Source organism: Musa acuminata, chromosome BXJ2-2 (genome assembly GCF_036884655.1).
Source record: "Musa acuminata AAA Group cultivar baxijiao chromosome BXJ2-2, Cavendish_Baxijiao_AAA, whole genome shotgun sequence".
Taxonomy (NCBI): Eukaryota; Viridiplantae; Streptophyta; class Magnoliopsida; order Zingiberales; family Musaceae; genus Musa; species Musa acuminata.
The window spans coordinates 27279054-27295248 of record NC_088339.1 but is presented as its reverse complement, the minus strand read 5'-3'; the positions used below and the strand labels follow the sequence as shown (position 1 = coordinate 27295248).

The window sequence follows — 16195 nt, the reverse complement described above, 5'->3', positions numbered from 1 at the left end:
TCATTTAGATATTAAAAAATAAAGAATATATATATATTTACGTGAATTCTTGAAAAAAAACTCATTAACTTTGGATTTTTTTTTTCCTTAGAGAGCCTCAAACTTGAAAAATTCTCATACACCATTTTATCTCTATAATTTTGAAAAATTATCGTTGCATTCACAGCCCTAACTGTAATTGGTCACTTGACCTATCGATCATCGCAGGAAGGCGCCTGGTGGCCAGACGAGGGAGACTGGTGTTGTCAGTTAGTGCGCGAAAGCATAGGTGACCAAGGATGGGAGCTTTGAAGTCTGTCCACGGAGATACAAGTGATCAGGGCAGGGGAGAGGAGCAGTTGGCGGGGTTAGCCTGTGTACGGAGTCGTAGGCGATGAGGGGACGAGAGGGGACCGGTGATCGAAATGGGTTTATTTAAAGAAAAATAATTACGCTGCTGTGTGGGAAAACTACAAGTGCGATAGTGGATTGATTCTCCATCACTCGTAGTCACGTGATAGGACGGTCGTCTCCCGGCGAACCGGGGTGGTCGCACGTGCGAAAGCCGGCCTTTCGACCGATAAATAGAAAACCGACCTTTCCTCACCCCCTCTGCCTCTTTCCCATCTCAGAGCTCGAAAGCGCGAAGCCGCCCGCGGAGATCTCCAGGTAACTGAGCCTTCCCCTTTCTTGCCGGGATCTCTCGATCCTTTGATCGGTTGCTTTCCTTCGCATTTCAGATCGCCTTCTTAGATCTTTGATCTGTTCTCCTCGCCTCTTCCCCTTTTATCTTGAATTTGTTCTATAGATTCTGGATCGGAACCCTATAACTGTGCTCTCTCGAGATCCACGTGCAGATCTTAGAGATCTCTTCATTCGTGTTGGTTATGAATCCGAATTTGACGCCCGTAGTCGTGGGTCGTAGATCTTCCCATCTGCGTTACAAATTTTTGATCTCCTCTTGGATAGTTTGTTTCTTTTTCCTTAGATCTTGGATCCGTGCGTGTTGGATGTAACAGCTTAGGAGCAATGGGGCTCACGTTCACGAAGCTGTTCAGTCGCCTCTTCGCGAAGAAGGAGATGAGGATCTTGATGGTGGGTCTTGACGCTGCTGGTAAGACGACCATCCTCTACAAGCTCAAGCTCGGAGAAATTGTCACCACCATTCCCACTATCGGTGAGCTTTTTGTCTCCCTATTTTTCCCCGTCATATTCGTTTACGTCTACTGTTATTGTAAAAAATGATACCGAATGTTTGAGCTCCTTTAAGCCTTAATGGGTTTCCTCTTGTGTTACCGGATAATAGTTTTGCTATTACTTGACTAGCAGTTAATTATAGTATGAAAGTGATATAATCTTTTATCCCAAACTGTGTTTACATGCTGGTATGTGTATCCATGGGTAGGGCTAAAAATATAAGGCTGCTTACAAGTCTATGGAAAATTTAATGTTAATTATTATCGTATTTTTAATGCACCTCACCAAGTGTAAGTGTTTTTTTTTTTTTTTAAATTCTTTGGTTAGAATGTCATGACCTATTGTAAATCCCTGTGGAGATTTTCTTGTGTTCTCAGTTCTTTCTTTTTCCAATGTACTTCAATTCTATCTATGTTTCTCCATTTGGATCACTAAAATGTTGCTGTGATTATGTGGTCAATTCATGTTTTGTTGTGGAGGAGGGAGTCAGGGACAGTGGCAATATTGATGAGTTTCTCATAAACACTCTTTCTTTTGTGGCAATTTTAATTTGCTTTAGTGTTTCACTGCAGGGTTCAATGTTGAGACTGTGGAGTACAAAAATATTAGCTTCACTGTTTGGGATGTCGGAGGTCAGGACAAGGTACCATAGCTTTAGCGTTAGCTCATATGAGTTGTTTGATTAGTATGGTTTATGCGTGAGAACTGCTGATGCAGTTACTTGTTAAATATAATTAAGAAAATCATCCTTGTCATCATTATTCTCACAGGAATTTGTTTGTTTTTGTTACCTGATCTGATTACTTCTCTGATAATTGTTTTGGTGATATGATCTTGTCGACAACAGATCAGACCTCTATGGAGGCATTACTTCCAGAACACACAGGGCCTTATTTTTGTTGTCGACAGCAATGACAGAGATCGTGTTGTTGAGGCGAGGGATGAGCTCCACAGGATGCTGAATGAGGTAAATTCTTCCATTCGGTAATGACTTTTTTGACCCCTTTGGTTTTGTTTCCTGTCTCTGCTTATTAGTGATAACACCAACTATAATGTGCATCATACTAGTTCCCTGTTTGCAAAAAACTGTTTATCTATTTGTATTTTCTGCTTTACTACCATAGTTGATACAGAAATGTACATCTACTTAAATTATTTTGTATGTGCATAACCCTTGCAAACAAATGGATCAGATTTTAACAATATAAATTGATTATCACAAACATGAGGAATTCTATCTTGTACTGGTAGGATGAACTACGGGATGCTGTTTTGCTTGTTTTTGCAAACAAACAAGATCTTCCGAATGCAATGAATGCTGCTGAGATCACGGACAAACTTGGCCTGCATTCCCTGCGGCAACGACACTGGTATGACACTCTGCTTTCGTTAAGCTTAAAATCTAAAGCTGAACTTTATCTTTTGTCTGGCTAATCACTGTTGTTAAATAAAAAAGAGCAATCTTCCCTCCCTCTTTTGTGAAGGATTCAAATTATTTAGCACACATAAGTAATGAATATACAATTAGACCACAAATAGTGATCTTTTTTATATGTGCATCTCCTGAACTATCATATTTAGGCAAATACCGCACGAAAAGATTATTCTTCCTTTTTGTTTGCGAGCAATTTGAAGAATTTTGTAATAAGCAGGCAAGACAGCTAGTGTTCAAGTAAACCATTTGAGATTAAGGAGGTTGCAAGTCCTGTCTAATTTGGCACATTCATCGTGATTATTTTCAGGTACATCCAGAGTACCTGCGCTACTTCTGGTGAGGGTTTGTATGAGGGGCTTGATTGGCTCTCCAGCAACATTGCCAGCAAGGTATCTTCTCTTTATTTATGCTGCTGGAATTTGTTTTTCATGCTTGCATGATCTCTTTTGACATGATTTGACAAGATATATCAGCTCCTACTTGTGTTTTACAAATCGAAATAAACTCTGCCCTGATGCACGTTTTGCTTTTTGCTCATCAGGCTTAAATTGCCAGGAGGTGCTTGTTGATATGGTCTCTCTCCCGATGCTGGTCTTGAGTGCTCAAGGGACATTGAGAGCCGACAGAACTATTAGAGGAATTTATGTGGATTATTTTACCTCAGCTTTTTTGCATTTACGTCTTAAGATTTTGCTTGTTCAGAATGATTTGAGATGTTGGCTACCTTGTGTTTTCTGTTCATTTCTGGTTATTTTCGTAACAGATGACATTTGCTTGTTGAGATCATCACCGGCGGATAACATCTTTATGGTTGCTTCTCAGCCTGCTTTTCTGTATTTCTCGGGTTTTGATGCCAATTTTGTGCGCCATCTCGTTAAGCCAATTCGTTCTTGACAACTTTAGTGAGTATGAATTTGTGCTAGGAACAAGCCCAGTGTGAATTTGTCCACCCTCATCTATCATCAGTGTATTCATGTTAGTTTGGTTGTTAAAACCTGTGGGAGTTGGTAGAAAATTAGTCGTAGTAATCGCACGAGCTGGTCAGCTTTCACCTGTAGCTTCTTCGATATGCTTTCTATAGCCAATTGCACAGCATCCACATTCATGTAATTTAAACGACACATTATTAGCATCTGCGTGCTCCTTTTAAAGGAAGTTACGAACTCAACAAACTAAACCAATACCCTCACAGCCAAACTAGATTCACATCGCTTGGATTCTTCTCAGCGATCGAAATAGCATTCATGGAGCACCACTCTCGATGCCACCGACAGCTACGGCGAGAGAGGAAGGCGGTGGTGGCGGGAGGGGGCAGCTGTCAGAGCCGGGATGAGGGTTTGGGGGCGCGCGTGGGCGTCGAGAATGGGTCGGACTTTGCTTTGTTTCAGTTCTTTAGCTTGGCACTGAAGGGCACTTAACTTGCATCATTACTCTTCTGTCACTATCTCCACAATAATAATGTTCCAATGCTTTGGGTCCCGCAGAAAGATCCCATGCCTTGGCGACGACAGGGACCATACTAGCCTCCCATCGTACACACTGCACGTTGCCGCTGTCACATAATGCAATGGCGGACCCCACATGACAGAAAGCGGTTCTCGCCGGATCTTCCGGTCGTTGCTCAGCTCGTAACGACAATGGCGGCATCGAGCTTTTATGGGGTCTCGTGATTAAAACGATCGGTTCCCGTCACCCCAACCGGTACCCAACCTCCGTTTTCCCCCAGAAAAAAAAAACCAAATTAAATTTTCATGTAAATACTAAATTTATGTATTTTAATTAAAAATCTAAACGTCATCGACCGGTTTGAATCTGATCGCCGTGCCGTCGTACCACCCATCGATCAGAACACTCACCGGCAGTAACTGTAAAAACCCCGGTAACCCTCTTCGTCGCCTCCTTTCGTGACGATGGCGAAGACACCACCAAAGAAACGACCACAATGACTATTAACACAGTTCATTCTATTGTTCTAAGCCACCGGTTTCCTCCACCTTGCGGTTTCCATTTGTTCGGCCCGGCTTCCCTTGTAGCTATTAATACCCATCCTTTTCCTACTGCACTGCTATTATTGTTGTCATTATTGTTGGCGATCGCCCAAATCTCGCTTCCGCTCCCACTCGCAGCCCTTCCGACTGCCGGAATCCCCCAAAGCATCGCTCCCTCTTGGTCGATCTTGATGGTACTTCTCTCTCTATTTCCTCTCTAAATCTCTGGAGTTCCTCACGCGAAACGCAAGTTGTGATTTGCTCTTGTCTTTCAGCTCGCTTTTGGCCGAGATCCGCAGATCGGAGGCGCTGGATTCGCAGTCTGCTTAGGAGGCTAGGTTTTATTATCCTTGGAGCTAACTGGAACGGGAGGTCGGAGTCGCTGGGTTCTTGTTGAATTAGGAGAGGATGAGTAGCAAGAAGCAGGACGAGAGGAATGAGAAGATCATCAGAGGTCTCCTCAAGCTTCCTCCCAACAGGAAGTGCATCAACTGCAACAGTCTGGTGAGATTCCTCTCTGAAACTCCCTTTGTTTGGGTAAATATCCGTCATCAGATTGTTTACGCTTTGGTGTCTCTTTGATTTCTTCTTGTGCGATTTGATATTCTCCTTTTCGTATGACTATATGGTGCTGATATGGTTGGTTTGCTTTGCTTTTCTTTCTCTTGGTGCAGGGTCCACAGTACGTTTGCGTCAATTTTTGGACTTTCATCTGCGTGACTTGCAGCGGAATACAGTGAGTGACTGATTGATTTTCTTTAGCTTGTGATATTGCGGCCTTCTTGCATTAGCATAGTGTTTTCCATCAGTCAAATCGACGAGTTTGACTTTACTTTTGGAAGATGGAACTTTAACTCTTGTGTCCATTCGTAACACTAGTTATTTGACGGCTGAAACCTAAAGAAGGTTAGTGTGGTCGCTGCAAAAGTCCGTTATTTCCTGACCCCTGGATTAAAATTTTAATTTGCTTCACAGCCATTGTGGTTTCTTTCTGCTCAATGGATAACATTTGAGTTAGGAAGAAACATTTGGACTTTTGTTCTTCATGCTCAATGGGTGATGTTGTAGTGGACTCATAAAGGATTTGGGTGTTCTTTTGTACTTTCCCATAAGGCAGCCCCAAAAATGATTTTGCTAATCTTTACCTCTCCTTGGAAGCCTGTTGACTATCCTCTGGGTATTCTTTTGTGATTTGACTTTCTTAGCATTGGTATTATCTAGGGTCAATAATTCTAATAGGGTTTTTCATGTTGGTACTAGTTACCAAATTATACTGAATAATTTTTGAGTAATGGGTATCGGGAAAGTAATATGAGCAAAGTGGGAACAGCCCAGAGTAAACGGCAAGATTGAAAAAAAAAGTGAAGACCTGGAGTAAAGGAGAAGAAGAGCAACAGCTATTGTGGTTTATACCTAGCAGAGATGATAACAGTAGGAAATAGTAGTATAAAAAATTATAGAGGAAGTAAGAGGAAATGGAGAATAATGGTTGACAGGCAGATTTTACTCAATTGTCACTTACAATAACCACATTAGGCTATACCCTTTATTAAAAGACATCTCCTACACCGTTATCAAAAGACCATCCATGTTCCTAGGACTCTTTAAGACACTTATGATTGGAAAAGATCAACTGGGTAGACATTAATGTAGATTATCCAAACATAACTAGAAGAAGGAATACTTGAACTTGTCCTACAGCAGTGTCCTCTTAGATCCCATATTTTTGAAACCTTCATGCACTGGACTATCAAATATACATGACCGGCTGCTTTGGACAATCTATCATGTTTCAACAATTAGAAGACTAAATATGGATCTTGAGTATACAGAATTTCTCATTATCTCACATCCATCATGAGACTTATCATGAGAGTTTGTGGGGTTTACTTGAACACCGATTACTAGGGACATAAACTGGCTTAGCTGCATATTTTTCTTATTGATATCAAGATATTGATTGTATTGCGGTTGGAGCTTCTTGGATGATTGATATTTTGGGTATTTAATATTATTAAGAGATAGCTACTTGAGTTCTCACATTTTCTTTTCTGGCATTTTATATATAATTTTTATTTACCATACAGTCGTGAGTTTACTCACCGTGTGAAATCGATATCTATGGCAAAATTTACTTCTCAAGAAGTTGAGGCTCTACAAAAAGGAGGCAATCAGGTAACAAGAAAAATTCAATGTAATACATCAGAAATAGGCTATGCAAAAATTTCATGTAAAATTTTCTGTCGCAGCGTGCCAGAGAGATATTCTTGAAGGATTGGGATACAGAAAAAATGAGGTTGCCTAGTAGCAGGTAAATAATAGAACTTTATTGCCATGCTCTTGTTTTTAGTGTGCTTGAAGTTTCATGGACTTTCGGATACATATTACAGCAACCTTGATAAGTTGAGAGAATTCATCAAATATGTTTATGTGGAAAAGAAGTATGCTGGTGGGATATCCTCTGACAAGCCACCGAGAGACATGCAGGTATACTCCAAAGATATCTTATTGTTTTTGAAATTTAAATTATGATGCTTATTATATTTGTCGTTTAGCAGTTTTTTAGTTCTTTTAATATTGTATTTATTTTTTGCCCTTGTACTCTGGGTAGACCCACAAGAACCATGAAGATCACAGGAGAGCCAATTCTTATCATTCCTTCTCACAGAGCCCACCTTATGATGGTCAATATGAAGAAAGATGCAATGGCAAAATGTCTGGGATGCTGGCAAGAAAACCTGGTTCAGATCGTAGTCTGTATGAAGGCAAGATTTCCAGCTTCATGTTCAGTCCAGGTCACCAAGCAAAGCAGTTGTATGAGGATAGATTTGCTAACGAGACTCCTAATTCAAGGAATTCAGACTACTCCATTACTAGTGGAGGAGGTTCATCTATATTTTATGGCCAGTCACCAAATCTGCAGGACACTGATAATAGCAGTCCTCCTTTACATCAAGTAAGAAATATTTTGATTGAAGATACACGACCCTCAGTGTCGAATACATATGCTGATGCAAATATCAAGAAGAATTTTAATGGGTTCCCACATTCACAGGTCTATTATACATAAGTTATTCACTAATTAGTCAACTTATTTCTTTGGTGATGTGACTACATGACTGATGGATATATAATGATTTTTTTCTCTCTTTGTCCAGAGGACTGCATCATCAAGTAGCTTCGGATCCTTTGACAGTAACTCTGCATCTTTGACACCATCTAGTTCAAGTAACATAATTGATCTTGTTCTCGAGTCAGAGAACTCATCTCCAGTCAAGCATCCAGATATATCTGTAACTCCCTCTGTGATGCAAGACTCTGCTCCTACGCATGCCAGGAGTCAGGATCTTTTTGGTCTACCAGTTATGAAACAACCAATTCCTTCTTCAAATTCATTTACAGATGTATTTGCTGTTAACCATCAACGTTTGTCTCCTGTCCCTTCAGAAGAAAAAGAATTGACCAAATCATTCTCTGATAGTGTCGGGTGGGCCACATTTGACTTACCTCCTCAAGCAAATCCTGCTTCTGAACAGAAGGACTCTACTTCTGTGGTTTCTCAGGCTATAAAGCATCAATTTCCACAAAATGCAGTTCAGGACCTTTTTTTCCTTTTTGCTGACCAGCATGATGAAATTATACCATCATCAGAAACAGATAAAAGTTCTCAGGTGAGGAATGTGGCAACCATTTTTCTATATTATTAGTTCCCAGGTCAATGATGTTTCACAGATTCTACCTCAATATCATCCATGATGCTCAATTAGTTTTTTTTTCTTCTTTTTTTTTGTTTTGCTTTTGGTTTGCAGACCTGGGATGCATTTGGTTTTTCTGATGGAAATTTTCAGCAAACATCATCCAACAAACTATTGCAGACCAATGAAGCAAAAGTTCTGGTGCACAATCCTCCTGCAACTGGGGTTCTATATTCCAGTTTACAATATCAAGAGGTACTTTTTCAATTATGATGTTGCACAAGTTTCTTGTGCTCATCAGCATTATATGCTTATCTTTGAAATATTGAAGGTACCTGTCGAGGTTGGTTCACAAAATTTCAGCACAGATGAATTTTCGGCTCTTAATGTACCATATGATGGCTCATCTGGATCTTCATTTTTCTCAGTTCCATTCTTGAAGGTTTGTCTTTTATATTTATTCTGAATGATCTGTGAAGTTGTTAACAAAGACTTAGCATCGTTGAGGCAGAAAGGGTAATTCCATTTTCTAGTTCAATGTCATTCATGTGTTTAGCAAGGTTATGCAATGATAATATACATATGAAATAATGTCCATTTCAGTAGAAGAGAGGAGAAAAGATAGGGTTCGTCTTATCAATCCGTAAGGGTGTACCTATACGGTACGCACTGATCTATACCGTGTGTCGATATGGCGGCACGTACCGACGATACATAAAAATGGCTAAAAATAGCTCAAGAAATTTCTGAAAAATGGAAAAAAAGTTATATTAGGATTTTTAAGTTGAAAATAAATATAAATTTAGTATAATTTTAGCAAAAATAATCTAAATTTAAAAAGAATAGTAATATCTTTTTTGGACTTTGAGGAGTAACTTTATAATATGTTTCGGACCATTCTTCCATTGATATTGAATTATCTACAAAGAAATGATTTAAATTGTTAGATTATTTTTTAAATAATTTAATGGTAAGATTCAAATGAATCAAATAATCAATTGATGGATATACTTGGTTCTACCACCAAAAAGAATGATAAGACTCCATGGGTGATGAATTAGGGTCCTCGATCTTATATATTTGTATATCAATTTGATATGTTTGTCGGACCCAATTCTGAAATTGATCCCACGACATAGTATACTAATATACCGTATACCGTTGGTACATCAATGTCGAAAGTTTTACTTTTACCACTAATCTATTGCTCCGTATCATTAGATCGATCATCGTACTGTTGCTCGATGAATAATGACCAACTATTACCGTACTGTTGTTGATCTTAAATTTCTTTGTAATACAATGGCTGTGAATATGATGAGCTTCGCTTTATGTCCATGTCGTGTTGGCTCTGTCATATTTGCTCAAAATCATCCACTACCTTTCCCTTATGTGTATAAGCTTGACTAGTATCTCGTCGAGTTCCATGATCTGAATCTTGGATGACATGCATAAAATATTGCTTTTCGGTCCATACACCACTCTCAAATTATATAGACAGGATCATCGACTCCCTGACGTCACCACCATCATCAATCAAGACACTGTTGCCCACGTTGTTGCTATGTCTTTGGACCGAGCGAGTTGCTGAATGCGATTGAGAAGGTGTCTCGTCGGCCGACTTGATTCTTTCCAACGATGCAGCCGATACTAGTGCCTTCCCTTTTGCCTTTGTACATTGGGCGGACGACTATGATGGTTGGGTGTATTTAGTTCCTAGAGTAGTCTAACTCGATGGTGTTCAGCTCCTTCCGTCATGTTCTGACCAAGGGGGATCTTCCTCCTGCTAGGGATGTTTAAGAGAGTTGAAGAGTTTGAAAGAGTGAAATGAATTGAAAGAGAGGGGAGGAAAGGGTTTAGAAACTCTTTCCTTTTATTCTAACGGTCAAATTGACTATTTGAAATAGGATAATCTCAGCCCTTGATTGGTATCGGTTAAAATTTGACCGTTACCAACCATTACAGGTCGGTAACGATCGGTTTTCGATCGTTCTGATCGGTACAGACCTCGTATCACCCGATACGGGGCCATGTAACCTGTATCGCCCGGTATGGGGCGGTTTATGTACCGATCCGACGAGTGGTATGCTACGGTACGACAAACCTTGAGAAAAGAGTTTAACTTTTTTATTGATGTATATGCCATTAGGTTTAGAATTTAGTTGGGCATGATAGTGTGCTCTAATGGGAAGAGAATTCTGAGTGAGTATACATTGTATTGACATGGGCAATTTATGCATCACTAACATATATGAGTGGTGCCAAGCCCTTCATTATGGTCCACAAAAGGTGTAGACACTAGACTAGGTCTTCTGGTTCTGAAGTGCTTTCCTTGTTTTCTTCTGTATTTTGTTTGCCATTTTTGGTTTGCCTCCATGCAACTTTATAGTTCTTTCGTGTATCTTTTCCTTATTCATACACCCTTGAAAACAGAGTCTAGCCCCTGCATGTACCTTGAAGGTGCTGTTGCCCACCTGAGCAACCTCATCTCTTTCCTTGTTGGCTATTCTAGCATAGCTTAGTTGCACTCTACTGCATCCACTGCTGGCAGCTAGATTGAACAAATTCTCGTTTATATAGGGATTTATTTAAAGTCGTACAATACTTAGCCTGCTGGTTTAGATGATGGAAGAGTGAGTATGACATTAAAAAATATAATTTGCTGAAGATCTTGTGATCAGGCGACAAGCTGTCATTTTCTTTGGCAGATTTATGCCCGTCAAAGTGATGGAATTGGAACAAAAGAAAAGAACTTCCATTCCTGTGGTGGACAAGTCTTTTAGTCAATTGTACTTATTTTGGAGGGTTTTCACTAACATTTTGACTGTATCTACTCTGTATGATTATGAATTCAGTGTTGCTTCTGTTGAAAATAGAAATCCAAATTTGTTATTGCAACAACTTTTGCATCAGAACTCCTTAATTCTATATAGATACCTTATTATATGTTGTACAATTTGAGTTGAAGACATGGTCAACCAGATTGGATTTCCAAATCATTATACATAAGCAATGGGCATTTAGGAGTCAGGAGATATAATTAAACTACCTTGTGTAAAGCTTTTTGGTACTGCAATGTTTTCTTCACATTACTTTAAGGTAAGAAGTGGAATCTTCAAACTTTTTAGTGTATTTAATCCTTTGCAGATAAGCAGACCAAGTGCTTGACCAAGGATGAAATTTGAGAAGTTGTTGGTACTTGATTTTTCTGATCAATTGGCTACACCAATTTTTTCTTGCCATGCTCTACTTACAGCAACATCCATAGGCAATCCTATCATCCTCCTCAGTGTCTGTCACTAAAGTACCTAATATTATACGTTTTTTAAAACTTTTGTATCCATTATAATCACAAGGTATATGTGATGCAACAGATTAAGTAGGTCTGTCTTTGTAAAGAGAGTCTGAATTTTTGTATCTTGAGAAATGGAAAGAGTTTAGCCATGAGGTTTTTTTTGTAAAAAAGATTGAAACATTTAGGTTTTGATGTGTCAGTTTGTCTTTTACTTATTTATTTATTGTTTGTGTTGCTTCCATTATCCTCTTCTTTTTAACCACCTTTTTGTTATTGTGATTTACAACTGGCTGAATAATGCAAGACTAATTATATGTAAATTAATAATGAAAGACTTTGACCTAATGAAAGACTAATTAATTTTATGTAAATTAATAATGCATGATAATGACATCCAAATTTTAATGTATTTCGTCTTTAAATTGTGTTTTATAAGCCATCATGTTTGGCATCCTGTTTTAGTTAGACTTCATCTCCTCACAGCTTGTGCCTAGGCTCAAGAGACATTGGAATGTGAGTGTGCTATCAGATATATTAAGCAATTATTGTCCTGGAGGAAGTATGCAACTGGAAATTTGTATGACAACTAGACATCCTCCAAAGAGCAGTCAGATAAATTCATAGAACTTTCTGTTTGATCCATAATGTTGTGTGCTAATCAGTTCATAACTTGCATTCAGAGTGTGTTTTGTGGTACATCCCATTTGACATAGCCTTGTGCAAGGCTTGGTAATGCTAGGGCTAATGACTTGCAAGGCCTGGCATGGTGCAGTACAGCATGCAATATGTACCATACCAGGCTAGGTTTTGCACATTCTTTAATTGGATAATTGGGTGATGATTGATAATTCCTGGAACAGTATGATGTCAGTATATGTGAAGCAGAGGAGGTTGTTTGATCCCTTCTGCAGCAATTGTTGTTAGGAAATATATGATGACTGTACTGCTAAGATTTAAGTTTCTTCTTCAATGAGTAACTGTCTATTCTGTAGTGTATATTGGTTGTTCCTTGAAGGTTTGTATATAACGATAGCATGTATCAAAATGCATTCGTCTTACATGACAATCCATTTGTTATTTGCAGGGAGGGACTACTCAAGAACAGAAATCAACAAATCCATTTGATCTTCCATATGATTCAGATGTAGACAAAGATAATTTGGTATTCAGCAATTAGAAATTACATTGAAATTTATGTGATAATTCCTGTTCTGATGTAGCCTTTTGTTTGTGTTTTTTTAGAACACTTAAGATCTTGCTTTGGTCTGGAAAGTTTGAATTCAAAAGTTTAGTCAGAAGGAAGATAGTTTTATTTTTCTGTTAAAAGGCAGAAAAATCTAAAGAAAACAGAATTGTTTAGCAAGCAGTTTTTCTTTTTGCATGGTTTAATGTAGTTTGAAATCTACAAGAGTACCTAATAGGCAAAAAAAAAAATTTCTTTTCCTGCGCCTTTCAGTTATAATACAGTATGAGTTGATGACTATCATAACATTTGATGACATTTAGATTCAGTTAGACAAGAATGGTAGTTGCTTGCTTTGATATTTCACTGTAGTTGTTTTAACTTATGCACTAAAATCTCTTATACTATAGTGTATCATTTGTCATAGTAACATTAGTTTGGCTGGTAGCTTATTAGTAGGAACAGGGGGTTCATTTTCAGAACTAAAAGAAAAATAATTATGATGGAGTCTTGAATCGAAATCGAGAAGCATGGTCTTCATTGATTGAAACCATGTAGCATCCAAAACTCATTTAAAAAATGCAAATGAACTCATCTTGTTCAACAAAATATGATCCTAGGTCGTTTCAATAAAGTAACCAAACAATTTATCTTGATCTAGAGTTGTTGGATGGATGCATAAAAAAACTATCCATATTTCTAAATATGAAGCATCAGTTTTACTGAATCACTGATAGGATACTGGTTCAAGTGTGTTGCTTTTCTTTGCAGTTTCCAGACATGCACTCATTGCAAACTGCATTGCCAAATCAACTTTTGCCTACAAATTTACTTGGTGGACAGCCCCAAACATGGTTTTCACAGAATTCAGTTGCAGCTTGCGTTATGCCTGTACCTCAAGGTAAAGCGTTCAGTGAGTCCATCGATTATATATCATCACACTGTTAAAAGTGTTTGATTCTTCTGTTTCAGGAAGCCTAGCATACAATGCAGGGCAGGTACCAAGCTCTCAATTGCGGTAGGCTGTGTTGAATACCTTTGTCCTGCATTTTTGGCAGTTGGTATGTATTCTAAATATTGTTGGTATAACCAGGGACTTAACTTCACAAGGTCCTGTTGCATCCTTTGGTGGAAACCCTTTTGCTTAGAGAACTGCTCGATCAGTTTGTCTGCCAAGGGTATACCTACTGGTGGGATTCGACATGTTTATACGTTGCATCATAGCCTGTAATCGAAGGCACATGTACTGATATTCTCTTCTGAACCTTGTGCTACAGCCACATCTGGAGGGTTATACAACATATGCAATCTGGCATGTTTCATATATATATGTGCTGGCTTGAAAGATTTCCCGAGTGGAAATAGGTTAGTTTTATGGACTTAAGGAGATGATATTTTGGGTATATGTTTGATATATGTTCGAACAATGTTAACTGTTTTGTGGTTGCATGTTGTTTGTTCCTTTTATTGGCCTCAGATTTATCAGAGCTTTGGCAATTATGTTAACCTGGTACTAGGGGTTTAAAGAACTGTTGATGCTTTAACCCGATTTGCTGCAACTAGTTAATTGTACCATATTTATTTGTTGAGATCTTGTCATTCCAGAAGAGTGTTTGTAATTCGTTTGTTTATCTTTCGTTAGTATGACGTTCTCAGATGTAACATTGACTTTGCCGCTTGCTTTTGTGTTCAAAGAACGTGATAGTTGAGACTGTTCCGTAGATTCTGGGTTCAGTTTTAGGCAATTATTAATAGCCTTTGTTCATATTTACTTGTTCGAATCTCAGATACATTTTTATGTTGCTCTCTTGTCAAACTAATCAATCATTTCATAAGATCAATCATTTGTTTGTAGAGATTAGTGATAATAGAATGTAAAAGCTGGATCTCTTTTTAGAGAGATCACAACAAGACCGACAAAGGACCTCTAGACTTACAACGTGACATCTCAGACCAGAACAAGGTGATCCCATGACCTTCGTGTTGTATGTACAAGTTGGCGTCGAACATCATAAAGCTGTCCTGGAAAACTCAGAATGGCTTCGCACGGTGGGACCCCTATGGGTCGATTGGCGCTCGTTCGTAGGAAAGAACCCATCTTGCTCGGCGTCATATTAGTTGGCATCGAACACTACAGAGTTGTTCAACAAAACTTGAAACAACGTCGCACGATGCCAACCCATACAGGTCGATCGTTTCTCATTCGTAGGGTACAAACTATTATCCTGAGAAGTTAATAGTCATTAAAGGATCATGTACGATCGATCACCCATTCGTATATATAAAAGTCAATCCTCTAACCAATGGGAGGGGATTTCACACATTCAATTCACTCTTATTTCACTCAATTCTAACTTAAGTTTCGGAAGGGTCGAGTCGAAAAATCTCCCTCTCGTCCTTGACCTGCGTACGATGGTCGACGACGAAGAAGCAGGAGACTAGGCCCACAACTCAATCTGACTCGACACTAACTTCCGTCACTCGAGTCTATGCGTGAGCAACCTTGCATATTCGGGATCGAACAAAGTCATGCCGACTTTCGACTATGGTGTAAGGGTTCACCAACACATGATCGAGTAAAATGAAGAAGCTTAGTATTTCGTCGCACGAATTTATATGTGCTGCTCAGTTGGCTTTTGGTCTCCACAAATGGAGTATGCTTCAGTTTCTTCCATGTTCGCAGTTCCAGTTTTGTCTCTGTTCAGCTGGCTCTAGGTCTCCACAATTGTAGTATGCTTTAGTTTCTTCCTCTACGCATGCTTTGGTCTCTCTACTCGTTCCTTCTCGACATTTCCTCCAACCCACTTAGCCTGCGCGATGGTTGTCGCTCCTTTATTCTTGATGATACCACAAGTGCATGTTTCATGCAGTCTGGTATTTGGATGGGTCAATTATATATTGTCTTTTGTAGTTAATTTTTTTTAATATCTAAATTTTTATATTTTAAAAAATTATATTGATATTCTTATAATTATAAAAGTAGAACAGATCAATTTATTCTAACGATATCCATTTTACCAATAAAAGTATATAAAAAAAAATTAATTTTTTAGTTTGTGATGGCGGATGATGTCGATGGTGATAGACGATGGCATCGTTGGGAGTCGCGAATGGTTGTTGTGGATGAGAAGAGCGAAAACGAGAGATAAAGTTGCTTTACATATATGTAACATTGATGTAATTGTCGAACGATCTTTTTGTCGCTTTGCATCTGCGTCGATGTCGACGTAGTTGTCAAGCGATGAAAGGGTCGTTGATGTAGATGTCAAGCGACTCTTTCATTGCTTGACAATTGTGACAACATTGATACAAATACAAAGTAGCGAAAGGATTTCTCAACAATTGTGTCAACGTCGATGTAGAGCAGTCCTCCTTTTGTCGTCGCTCTCCTCATCCACAACAATCACTCATGGCCTCCAACAA

General features: G+C 38.8%; 2 protein-coding genes across 15 annotated transcripts; both read left to right on the top strand.

The window, feature by feature from the left end:
• The first annotated feature begins 512 nt into the window (after window positions 1–512).
• LOC103975787 (ADP-ribosylation factor 1) lies at window positions 513–3447 on the top strand. 3 transcript variants are annotated; one of them, XM_065096129.1, is made up of 7 exons: window positions 513–648; window positions 999–1156; window positions 1749–1819; window positions 2024–2143; window positions 2428–2546; window positions 2919–3000; window positions 3153–3447. In XM_065096129.1, exons 2-7 carry the CDS (start codon window positions 1009–1011, stop codon window positions 3156–3158), a joined length of 546 nt encoding a protein of 181 aa, XP_064952201.1. In that variant the 5' UTR covers window positions 513–648; window positions 999–1008; the 3' UTR covers window positions 3159–3447. The 3 variants fall into 3 exon arrangements, with proteins under 3 accessions (XP_064952201.1, XP_009389144.1, XP_009389145.1); XM_009390869.3 differs by having other exon boundaries at window positions 514–648; window positions 949–1156; XM_009390870.3 differs by having other exon boundaries at window positions 515–648; window positions 968–1156.
• A 1138-nt stretch (window positions 3448–4585) lies between these two features.
• Window positions 4586–14537, top strand: LOC135605716 (probable ADP-ribosylation factor GTPase-activating protein AGD14). 12 transcript variants are annotated; one of them, XM_065096123.1, is made up of 16 exons: window positions 4586–4793; window positions 4875–5103; window positions 5274–5335; window positions 6687–6774; window positions 6849–6910; window positions 6990–7086; window positions 7211–7555; window positions 7758–8270; window positions 8409–8549; window positions 8626–8736; window positions 12674–12751; window positions 13544–13673; window positions 13745–13770; window positions 13866–13962; window positions 14050–14137; window positions 14250–14537. In XM_065096123.1, the coding sequence occupies exons 2-16, from the start codon at window positions 5008–5010 to the stop codon at window positions 14287–14289; spliced, it is 1974 nt and encodes a 657-aa protein (XP_064952195.1). In that variant the 5' UTR covers window positions 4586–4793; window positions 4875–5007; the 3' UTR covers window positions 14290–14537. The 12 variants fall into 12 exon arrangements, 8 of the variants coding, with proteins under 8 accessions (XP_064952195.1, XP_064952194.1, XP_064952193.1 ...); XM_065096122.1 differs by having other exon boundaries at window positions 7211–7654; window positions 13866–13950; XM_065096121.1 differs by having other exon boundaries at window positions 7211–7654.
• Window positions 14538–16195: the final 1658 nt, after the last annotated feature.